Source organism: Saimiri boliviensis, chromosome Y, assembly GCF_048565385.1.
Source record: "Saimiri boliviensis isolate mSaiBol1 chromosome Y, mSaiBol1.pri, whole genome shotgun sequence".
NCBI classification, from domain to species: Eukaryota; Metazoa; Chordata; class Mammalia; order Primates; family Cebidae; genus Saimiri; species Saimiri boliviensis.
In genome coordinates, this window is record NC_133471.1 from 16136602 (window position 1) to 16148980 (window position 12379).

Consider the following 12379-nt stretch of genomic DNA (forward strand, 5'->3'; position numbering starts at 1 on the left):
GACCATGCCCTGTGGCATTCACCCCAAGACCCCAGCAGCCCTGGACTCCCCGCGAGGCCCGGGGGCCTCCCATGCTGAGAACGCCAGACGGCGCCTACGTGGACCCAGGGTTCCTGGGGAGCCCCACCGGGCTCGCTGCTCTCGGCACTTGCCGTGGGGCCCAGGTCCCCAAAAGGGTCAGCTGCGCCCAGGAGCCCAGGAGCAGGAGGCGGAGGCCCTGGTCTTACAGAGCCCAGCCAGCAGGCACCACGGCCGCTGCTGCGCTTGCGGTAGCCTCTGGGTCCACAAGGTGTGTCCAGGGCACTGGACGCGAGGTCCTTTGGAATGCTCCTGGGCGTCCAGCATCCTCAGGGAGGAAGCAAGGTACTCGGAGCCTGTCTGTGCATAGACCTGCAAGAGTCCGAGCGAGAGTTTCCACCGCCGGAGCGGACAAATTCCACTCCAGCAAGATACTAGGCAACTGTCCTCCCAGGCGCCTGCCCCGCCCACTTCCTCAAGCCTCTCCGCAGCCCTCGCCCCAGCAGCCAGCGCTGGTGCCCCTCTCTCTCCTCTCGATCTTGATCTTGGAACACTCAGTACCGTCTACCTGGCCTGCCGACTGAACTCAGATGCTTCATGTGTTCCCTGTGGGTCAATGGCCTGCCACACGCATGACGGCAGTCAGGGCACAGCGCTTCCATGCGCACAATTCCAAAGGGCAGGCAGCCCGCGTGTGCCCGCACCCAGCGCCGCCTGCCGCAAGCTCCCAGGGCTTCTCACGGAGGCTTGCCCGAGGAGGCTGGGGCTGCAGGCCAGCCGGGGGGCGTGGCCTCCAGGGACCCTCGCACTGACTGGCCGCTGGGGGAGGCCTGCGGTCTGCGTCGCGCTCAGACAGCCTTTGGAGGCAGTTCGCCCTTGAAGTCCGGCGCATGCGCCCTGGGGGTCAGCCAAGCCACCCGCAGGCTCCCGCGAGCGCAGGAGAGCAACGAGGAGGCCTTGAGGGAGGAGGAGGAGGCGCTGCTGGTGGAGGACGACATAATGGCGGAAGTGGAAGTGGTGGCCGAGGAGGAAGCCGATGTGGAGCGGGAGCAGCGGGACAAACGGGCACAGCCAGGGCCTGGACCCATGACGCCAGAGTCTGCACTGGAGGAGCTGCGGGCCGTTCAGCTGGAGCTGGAGCCTGTTAATGCTCGAGCCAGGAGGGCCTTTTCTCAGCAGACGGAAAAGCTGGAGCGCAGGCGCAAGCCCCACCTGGACCGCAGAGGCGCCATCATCAGGGGCATCCCCGGCTTCTGGGCCAATGCCGTATCCTTTTCAGCACCTTTTCTGTGTGTCCACTTGAAAGATGCCCTAGGGGAACTGGAAGTCACTTACGGGCAGCTCAGCGGGGATATGACTATTCTGGAAACCACGGTGAGGTGCCAGTTGCGAGTTGCCGCGTGAAAGTCTGGCTGTGGAAAGCCGGAGCGGTCGCGGGTCTTGCTCTCCGGCCTGCGGCACAGAGACCCTTCCTGATGCCGAGCAGCAGGAGTTTGAGTCATCTTTTTGAAGAGCAGAAGCGACTTCTCGCCAGAAGAGTTTTTTCTGACAATCGAGCTATTGAGAAGGGAGTGCGGTTGCTCCCCCTTGCCAGTCAGATCTGGGACAGGGCATTTTCGGGTATAAGCTGCTTCTGCCACTCCTGAGACAGCAGCAGCCCTCTGCAGGTTGCCCCAGTCAGCCTCAGAATTATACACACTCCGTGAACCCACGAAGCCTTAATTCGGGGGAGGGGGTGGGGAAACGAAGGTCACACACTCAAGCAGATCTCAGAAATCCCGTACCCCAGCCTTAGAGCTTCTTCCCTGTTCCTTCTGGCTTTTAGACCTGCTTCCCTGTTGTGTGTAGCTCTTCCTTCCATCCATGTGAAGGCTCTTTGACCTAAGTCAGATTGCGAACCACCCCAGAAGGAACCCAAAGTGGCAGAGCATGTGTTACAAGCCTCATGCAGGAGGACAAAATATAACAGCCTTTCTTCTGGAGTGAGTGGCTGGTACGAAGGAACACCTGTGTCTCTGCACAAGATAAGGAGTTGTCTCTGCCACAGAGGGGGAGGGGGATTTCAGTGGTGGGTGGAGAAATTTCCTCTCCATTCCTAGATAAAATAGTTCCTACACGAGCATCCGACTTGGAGAGGCACTAATAGGGTGCTAACCTTCTTGTGCCATATGGACTCTGGTCACCACAGCTTCTGTGAGAAGAGCTGTGTTGTCTCAGGGAAGAGGCTTTGACGGTCAAAGTTCTTGCAGTTTTTGTGTTGCCTTCCATATGCATTACAGACCTCCTGCTGGGTATCAGCAGTTGAGCTTTGAAAATCTATAGCCCAGTTTTGCCCCTGCTCCCATGCAGGCAGCTGAGGCTCTTGAGTGAGAGTGTTGACCTCCTCTGACTGCCATCCCCATGACTCACCATGCAGGAGAAACAGGTTTTCTCCGCAATTTACTCCGTAAACAGCGGAAACACTTTGTTCTCCCAAGCTAGCCTCTCTGCTACTGTGTGCTGGTCAAAGGACACTGCTGCACAGTAGAATAACCTGACAGTGGGAGTCGAGCAGCAGATTGGTGTGTACACTCAGGGCAGCTCAGACTGGGAAATGTCTAGGGACTTGCCTGGTACCAGGACATCAGAAAAGGTCTTGCCCCAATTTAATGCATAAGAAAAAAGTGAGGAAAGGGTCTTGCCATGATTTTCCTAGGAGGTAACTACATAATGAGAAGATTGTAAGTAAATCCCAGGACCAGTTTGGGGCTGGTCTTTTTTAAAGTGGTGATAGGAGAAGACCTTTTCCCACGGAAGTCAGCAAACCATCAACTGTCCCCTATGGATGGGAATGTCAGGGGCAGGTGGCTCAGGCACATTGGCCACCCCACAAAGTGAGTGCAGCTGACTGGCCTTCTTCCTCAAATCCTACATGCAATTCAGTCTAGTGATTTCACATGGGTCCCAATATCTTATCAGAGAAAGTGCTTGACTCTACCATCGGTCTAATAAAAACAATTAGACACATTTTCTTTGTACTATGTAAACTTTCTGAAAATTTTATCCTGGCCAGTGTGGTGCCCACACCTTCAATCCCAGCACTTTGGGAGGGCGAGGTGGGCGGATCAATGAGATCTGTAGTTTAAGACCAGATTGATCAACACGGAGAAACCCAATCTCTACTAAAAATACAAAATTTGGCCAGATGTGCTGGTGCATGCCTGTGATCCCAGCTACTCGAGATATTGAGGCAGGAGAGTCACTTGAAACCTGCCAGGTGGACGTTGAGTTGAGCCGAGATACAGCACTGCACTCCACCTGGGCAGCAAGCCTGAAACCCCATCTAAAAAAGAATGTGTTTCAAGCTCTGGGGAACATAAACAAGTGTGCAGCTTGGTTACAAAGGTAAATGTCTTTCTCGGTGCTTTGCTGAAACAGACAAACCATCACCTAGTTATTAAGGCCACCATGCCTGAGCTATTGCTCCTGATGCTCTTCCTCCCACCACTCACACTGAGAGGTGCTGGTGTGCAATGTTCCCCTCCCTGTGTCCATGTGTTCTCATCTTTCAGCTCCTACTTAGGAGTGAGAACAGGCAGTGTTTGGATTTCTGTTCCTGTGTTAGTTTTCTGAGAATGAGGGTCTCCAGATCCATCGACGTCCCCAAAAAAGACATGATGTCATGTATGAACATATTTCTGAAGGCTTTCCTAGAAAAACAGAGCATACAGCTATACTCACATACACAGCAGCATGATTCACAACAACCCAGAGATGGAAAAAACACAGGTGTCCAATCCATGGATGAGCGGGTAAACAGAATGTGCTCTGTGCACTCAGTGGAATACGATACAGCCAGGAAAAGGGATGAGGCTCAAACACAGGCGGCAGTATGGATGAACCCTGAAGACATCAGGCTGAGTGAGAGAAGCCAGGCATGAAAGGCCCATAGCGTATGACTTCATTTATCTAAAATGTCTAGAACAGGCACAGATTTCAGAGACAGAAACTACAACTGAGTTGCAGAGAGTAGGAATGTGGAATGGGGAACTGGTGTTTCTCGTTTTCTTTCTTTCTCTTTGTTTGACGTGCAGTCTTCCTCTGTCAGTCAGATTGGAGTACAGTGGCTTCATCTTGACTCACTGCTGCCTCTGTCTCCTGGATTCAGGAAATCCTCTGCCTCAACTTCCCAAGTAGCTTGGAATTACAGCTGTGTGCCACCATGCTCATCTGATTTTTGTATTTTAGTGGAGATGGGGTTTCACCCTGGTGTCCAGTACGGTCTTGATCTCTTGATCCCTTTATCTGCCCACCTTGGCCTCCCAAAGTGCTCGGGTTACAGGTGTCAGCCTCCTTGCCCAGCCTAGAAATTGGGTTTTTAATGTGGACAGTTTCTGTTTGGGAAGATGGAAACATTCCAGGGCTGGATGATGATGAGGGTTGCATAATTATTTCAAGGTACTTATTACCAATGAATTGGACTATTAAAAATGGCTGAAATGATAGACTTCATATGATGTGTGCTCTACTGCAATGTTAAAAAATTTTATTGTTAAAGACAACAAGCTTTTGTGGAAAAGGGTAGCATTTAGTTGGCAACAATGAACATGGCACAATAGTTTATATACGTGTGTGTGTGTGTGTATATATATGTGTGTGTGTGTGTGTGTGTGTATTTGTGTATATATAAGATATACATGTGTACACACACACACACACACACACAGAGCGAGAGAGAGGGAGAGAGAGAGACAGAGAGAGACAGAGAGAGAGAGAGAGTCTCACTCTTTCACCCAGGCTGGAGTACAATGGCACAATCTCAGCTCACTGCAGTGTCTCCCTCCTGGACTCAAGTGATTCTCCTACCCAAACCTGTAGAGTAGTTGGGATGATAGGCACCCAGCACTACAGCTGGCTAATTTGTGTGTTTTTACTTGAGATGGCATTTCACCATGTTGTTAAGTATGGTCCTGAACTCCTGACGTCAGGTGATTCACCCATCTCAGCCTCCCAAACTGCTAGGATTACAAGCAAGGCACCAGGTCTCTAATATTTGTGATTTTAGTTGAGAAATGGTTCCACCAGGTGGGCCAGAGTGGCCTCAACCTCCTGACCTCAAGTTATCCACCTGCCTCAGCCTCCCAACCTGCTGGGATAACAGGCCTGAGCCACTGCACCTAGCCACATTTCAGAGTTTTCCTTCAGATGTGCCATATTAAGAAGTCATCATGTGCTCCAATAGCTTCAGATGGAAGACAGCAGTAAGTGTAAATTGTACCCACAGGATTATCTGTACTTCAACACATCCAGAAGTTGAAGGAAAGAGATAAATGGGCCTTTCAAAGGCCCATTTTGCTTAGAAAAGCAAACCCCACTCAACAGGTGTTATACATTCTGAGAGACTGAACTTGAATCAACTTCAACTATTCCTTGGCCGGACAGCCATGGGCATGTATGCTAACCATAATATACATACAACGTTTTACAAAGAAGGTCTGATTTTCTGGTACATGATTTTTTTGTCACAATAAAGAATCATAATTGGGTGGAAAATATTTTACAATGTGTTTTCTGTAGCACTCATGAGACATGCAATAGTGCTTTTGTTTAAAAAACAAAACAGTGGCCAGGAACAGTGGCTCATGCCTGTCATGTCAGCATCCTGGGAGGCCATGGTGGTTGGATCACGAAGTCGGGAGTTCCAGCTAAGCCTGGCCAGAATGGGGAAACCCTGTCTATGCTAAATATATGAAAAATTACCTGGGCATGGTGGCGGGTGCCTGTAGTCCCAGCTACTCAGGGTGCTGTGGCAAGAGAATCGCTTGAACCCAGTAGGCGGAGAGGTTGCAGTGAGCTGAGATCACACCATGGCACTCTGGCCTGAGTGACAGAGTGAGACTCTGTCTCAAAAAAACAAAACAAAACAGTAAAACAAACAAACAAACAAAAAAAAAAAACAGCTTGAAATTCCTCAGCCCCCACCTCTTACCAGATTAGTCAAAATTGCAAACCAGAATGCATTGAGTACCTTGCATACTGAAGATCGATTTCATTTCATCTGTGACACTCTGTGCGGCTGGAAAGAGATACTGCCCTCCTTTACTGTGAAATTGGGCTCATTCAGGTAATCAAACCTATCAGCAAGATATGCCACCTGGAGGCCGGGCAATGTGGCTCACACCTATTACCCCAGCAGTTTTGCAGGCCAAGGCAGGCAAATTACTTGAGGTCAAGAGTTCAAGATAAACCTGGTCAGCCTGGTGAAACCCATCTGTACTACAAAAGGACAAAAAATACCCATGTGTGGCATTTATAATGCCAACTACTGGGGAGGCAGAAGCAGGAGAATCATATTTATGAGGTGGTGGTTGCAGAGAGCTGAGATCAAACCACTGCACTCCAGTGATTGATCAGAGACAGACACTGTCAGAGCCAGACACTGTCCCCCAACCCAAAAAAAAAAAAAAAAAAAAAAAAAAAAAAAAAAAAAAAAAGATAGTAAAACTGGAGGCCGGGCACGGGGGCTCAAGCCTGTAATCCCAGCACTTTGGGAGGTCGAGGTGGGTGGATCACAATGTCAAGAGATCTAGACCATCCTGGTCAACATGGTGAAACCCCGTCTCTAATAAAAATGCAAAAAATTAGCTGGGCATGGTGGTGCGTGCCTGTAATCCCAGCTACTTACAAGAGGTTGAGGCAGGAGAATTGCCTGAACCAAGGAGACGGAGGTTGCGGTGAGCCGAGATTATGGCATGGCACTCCAGCTGGGTAACAAGAGCGAAACTCCATCACACACACACACACACACACACACACACACACACACACACACAATATATATATATATATATATATATATATATATATATATATGAAGTGGAATAACAGGGGTTAATATTCAAGGGATATGTGGCTAGTAGAATTTCTTTGCCAGCAGGAAAAATCTTAATTTCTTGAATCCTCTGCGCTATAAGTATTAGCAACATATGTTCATGTCACTTACAAATTTGGAACATTTGGGCTGGGCATGGTGACTCACACCTGCTATCCCAGCATTTTGGGAGGCTGAGGCAGGTGGATCGTCTGAGGTCAGGAGTTCCAGAGCAGCCTGGCCAATGAGGCTAAACCTGGTGTCTACTAAAAATACAAAATTTAGCTGGGTGTGGTGGTGGGTACCTGTAATTCAAACTACTCAGGAGGCTGAGGCAGGAGAATCGCTTGAACCCACGGGGTGGAGGTTGCAGTGAGCCAAGATCCGACCATTGCAGACCAGCTGGGTGACTGGGGTGGTGGGCCTTTGTAATGTCAGCTACTTGGGAGACTGAGACATGAGAATCGCTTGAACTCATCGGGAGTCTGAGGCTGCACTGAGCAGAGATCACACCCTAAACACTCCAGCCTGGGTCACACAATCAGACTCTCTAAAAAAAAAGAAAAAAAAAATGGAGCAATTTCGAAGTTAAAGTGTGGGCTTTAATTACTTTCTTAATCGAATGGAATTTCCATATCCTTTTTCCTTTTTCAAGGCTAGGTCTCACTCTGTCATCCAGGGCAGAGTGCAGTGGTGCAATCTTGACTCACTGCAGTCTCAACCTCCTGGGCTCAAGGGATTCTCTCACCTCAGCCTCCAGGAATAGCTGGGACTACAAGCACCTTCTATGTTATTCCCATCTCCTCAGCATTCAGGAGAGCTTAAGATCAGGTACCATGACCCTGAGAATGAATTCAGGCAACTGACTTTTTTCATTTGTTTGTTTGAGACAGAGTCTGGCTCTGTCAACCAGGCTGGAGTGCACTGGCCCAGTCTTGGCTCACCGCAACCTCTCCACCTCCCAGGTTCAAATGATTGTCCTGTCATGGCCTCCTGAGTAGCTGGCACTACAGGCGCAGTCCACCATGCCAAGCTAATCGTTTGTATTTGTAATAAAAACAGGGTTTCACAATGCTGGCCAGGCTAATCTGCAACTACTGACCTCATGATCTGTCTCCCTCAGACTCCCAAAGTGCTGGGACCACAGGCATCAGCAAACCCAACCTGCCTCTAATGTGTGTATTGTTAGTAGAGACAGGGTTTTACCATGGGGGCCACACTGGCCTCAAAATCCTGACCTCAAGTAAACCATCTGCCTCAGCCTCCCAACCTGTTGGGACTACAGGCCCAAGCCACTGCACCTCACCACATTTCACTAGCTGAGGCAGGAGAATCCATTAAACCCGAGAGGCAGAAGTTGCGGTGAGCTGAGATTGTATCTCACAGCTTATTTTCTGTTTCCCATTTTATTAAATTCTTATGGATGAATTCCACATGGAGGTAATTTAGGAAAACTACTCTCAGGGTCAGAATATCATAGACAGTTTTTCTTAAAACCGTGACTCACTCTGTTTCCAAAAATAAAATGCAGTGGAGCCAGCTCGCAAGCTCACTGCAGACTGGCCCTCACATCTTTAAGCTATCCTCCTGCCTTAGCATCCCAAAAAGCAAAAAGTACACTGATGCACAATTAAATGCAGCCAGTTTTGGCTATTCAATAGAGACTCTATTTCTCCATGTTGCCCAGCCTTTGTCTCAAATGCCTCAGGTGAAACACAATGTCTGTCTCAGCCTCGCAAAATGCTGGGATTAAAGACCTGAGTTATCACACCTGAAAACACACTAGATCTTGAATTGCCACTGCGAAAACACATGACTACGGAGTTTTATCTTTTTATTTAATCTTCAGAATTCTACTTCATATGTGAATCAACATGCAATATCGCAACATGAATAACCCACCCAAAACTCAGAAATGGTACCTTTTCTAAAATTACTTGGCCTTTTTTACACTAGAAAACAAATCTTGTCAAAATTTTCTCATGAAAATACCTCCTTCTGTAGATTAGTTTGTTACTTCTAAACACTATGGATTGTAAAAGTTTTGTTTCAATGGAAAACTATAGAACACTCAGGTAAGCATTCTTACATATTTTAATAGTTATTTATAGCTTTATATATTAATCCATTAATTAGATGTTTAATCTTCATATATTCCATTTCTTTAGGTAGTATGATCAAGTAAATTAATTGGTTTACTTACTTGGGTCCAAACATTTTTATCTGATAGCATCATCACATTTCTCCACCACCCATTTTATTTTGATTACTCGATAATATCTTAGACGTTTAAGCAATCTGCACTCTGAATCTTTATGCTGATGTATTATACAATTAACTGTCCCGAAAGGATGACTTTTAAAGCATTCCTATTCATATTAAATTAAATGTGATAGTCTGAGCATAGTGGAAATCAGATATGCTGTGCATGGTGACTTATGCCTGTATTAATAGCACTTGGGGAGGCAGAAAAGGGTGGATCCTGATTTGAAGACCACCTTGGCCTTGAGCGTCAAATGCTGTCTGTACGAAAATTACAAAATATTAACCAGCTGTGCTGGGAGACTCCTGAAATCCCAGTTACTTAAGATGCTGAGGAAGAAAAATAGCTTGAACCCAATACATGGAGGCTGCAGTGAATTAAGTTCCAGCCACTACACCCTAGCTTAGATGACAAGGCTAGTCTCCATCACAAAATAAATAAATACATAAATAAATAAAATAAAAATAACTTCACAAAACCCCAGCCCTTCCAGATCATTCCTATTTGTGAGAACATATTGCTAAACACTTACTTAAAACCATTGCCAAATATTTCAAGAAAGAGTTACTGTTAATTCCTGAAAGAAATTTATTTTCCACTAAATAGGAACAATTAATGTCATAAAGCTGTGCAGTTAGAAAACTTAGCTGGTTCACTTTTGATTAAGGTGGTAAATATTTTTTCATCACCTTTGTCCGCTTTAGCCACAGAATGCTACAAGGAGAACATTCTGGGTACCTTAAACTTTAGCAACAAGCAAACCTAATGGTTTCCTTTGTGCTTTAATATACCTTTAAGGACAAATATTTTAGTTTGAGTTTAGTTCAGTAGTCTTTCTGAAGACCTGAAAATTGACGTTGTGATCTCTCCAATGTTGGGATTACAGGAGTGAACCACCTTCCCTGGCCAAACTGCTCCTTTTTTTTTTTTTTTTTTTTTTAAACACATTCTCACTCTGCCACCCAGGCTGGAGTGCAGTTGTGCAATCCTAGCTCACTGCAATGTCCACCTCCTGGGTTCAAGCACTTCTCCTGACACAGCCCCCAGAGTAGCTGTGACTACAGCCATGTGCCACCATACCTGACTGATTTTCTGTATTTTTATTAGAGACTGGCTTTCACCCTGCAAGCGAGGATGGTTTCAGTCTCCTAACCTGCTAGGTACACCCACCTTTTTAGGCGTCCCAAAGTGGTGGGAATATAGGCATAAACTAAAGAAACGCAGCTCAGATAGGAAATGTGTACAGATTCCAATGGAAACTTAAGAGATGTCTATTATTCTATCAACTTAGGGGCAAATAAATGAATGTAATTGTCAACACTGCAGTTTACATTCCTATATAATTTGCTTTTAAGCCTGTGTAGCAATGAAATCAGGCATTTGATATTACATGTAACATTTTATTCTGAAAATATTAAACGGACATTACATCAAATCAGAATAGTTTTCAGTTTGATTAGCACTAACAGTTGTAAAATTACTTTCAAAAAATAAATTTTTATCTTAATACCTCAAAAATATTCATGGAGAAAATGAGTATCTGCCTCTCCCCTGAAAAACAACCTATTTCTTATAGTGGTACTCAGGTAATAATGCAGAAACAACATATTAATTTTCCATTCAACAGCAAGTTTTGACATGAAATAATCATGATTTTTAGTATCACCTTCAGTCTCCTTTTTCAGATCGTCTTCCCCGGTTATTCCCCATAGATGTCCTGTGTCTTGAGCTATGATGTGCTTCAGGAGAAGCACAGTCCACTGTCTCCACAGAGGGTGGGCACATTGGTTCTTTTCTGCCACAATGCTCACAATCACTGGAAGAGAAATCACCATGGCCCCTTGAGTACTTGTCCTGACTTCTGCCATATCTATCTCGTGTATTGTTGTAATCAGGGCAACTGCTTCCACCGTAAGTCTTCCTAGGCCTTTGTGCAGGTGCTGCACCACGAGAGGTCCCTGCAGGGTTAATAAAATCATAGAACTTATGTTGAAATACAGTTAAACATTTTTACTGGCATCACTAAAGCATGAATCAGATAAAGTATTATTTGGAAATACTTGCAATCGTCTGTCTTTATTGACAGGATAATATTTATTTCTGCATTGCTCAAAAGGCTTTATTTAAAAGATGCATAAGAGTAGTATTTGCAAGCTTAAGGAATTATATTCTGAATTAAACGCCAGTCACATTTTCTGACAATTAACGGAGGCTCTAAGTTTCGTACACTTCCCTAAGCTTTCCACAGTTCAAAACTCTCAGTATTTAAACATGTTACATTTTTTCCTTTATATTTTCCCTTTTGAAAAATCTGGTCTACTCAACAAAATTCTGTACTTTAAAAATCAAACTTGGAGCCTTAGTATAAGTCTGATATGATTATCTGTTAGAACTTCTACTACGTTGGTCAGAATGATCTCTACCACGGTGCCTTCTGTAGCCATCATGATCTCTTAAATTAAAAAAAAAAGAAAAAAACAAAAACAAAAACAAAAAAAGATTTGACAGTGTCAGAATGAACTACTTAAGAAATCTATTGGACAAAACCAAAAAATGTTATAATACCTATATCCTCTAGTGAAATGTGTACCCTGTCTGGAACGATCATCATCAGGGTATCCATAGTGTGTAGTGTGTACGCATCGAAGCATGTTCCACGTTGTCTTGGAAACTTCGATTACCTCTGATTGCATAAGCTGAAGAAACAAATTTTAAGTGGTCAACTTCTAATATAAAAAGCATAACTTACATACAGCTTAAATGAAATAAAGGCCAGACATATATAAAGGCCTAGGCACTTCTCCAAATACAATATGAAAATACCCAAAAGACAAGTGGATCTGGTACTCACAATTAGTTATTCAGAAAATACATTTCAAACCCCAAGTGAGATAAAATATTTCAGCCATACTTATATGGTTATACATTTTAAAATCTTAGAAATATCAAGACCGTGAGTGAATGGAGATAAACTGGAACCCTGAATCAATACTTGTTGGATAGGAAATAATGCAGCTACTAAGAAGAAATGTGGTGGGGCCTCAAGAACGAAAATAAAACAAAACAAAACATAAACACCAAAAGTTATTACTCATACATACTGACAATTCAGTAACTGTACTCAAATAAACATGTGTGCATCAAAACAGTGTAGAGGAAACACTCAAACCAAAGAATGGGTTAACAGCTTATGTAAAAAGTGAAGTGCTATGATGTGAATGAAACTTCAGGACATCAGGCAGAAAGAA

The 12379-nt window shown here is 45.2% G+C and overlaps 1 protein-coding gene across 1 annotated transcript in view; it reads left to right on the forward strand.

Moving 5' to 3' along the window:
• The first annotated feature begins 678 nt into the window (after window positions 1–678).
• LOC141582960 (testis-specific Y-encoded protein 3-like) overlaps window positions 679–12379 on the forward strand; it is a 137749-nt gene continuing 126048 nt past the window's right edge. The window contains exon 1 of the mRNA XM_074392405.1: window positions 679–1284. Coding sequence (XP_074248506.1) covers window positions 679–1284 — 606 coding nt within the window. The remainder of the gene's footprint in view (window positions 1285–12379) is intronic.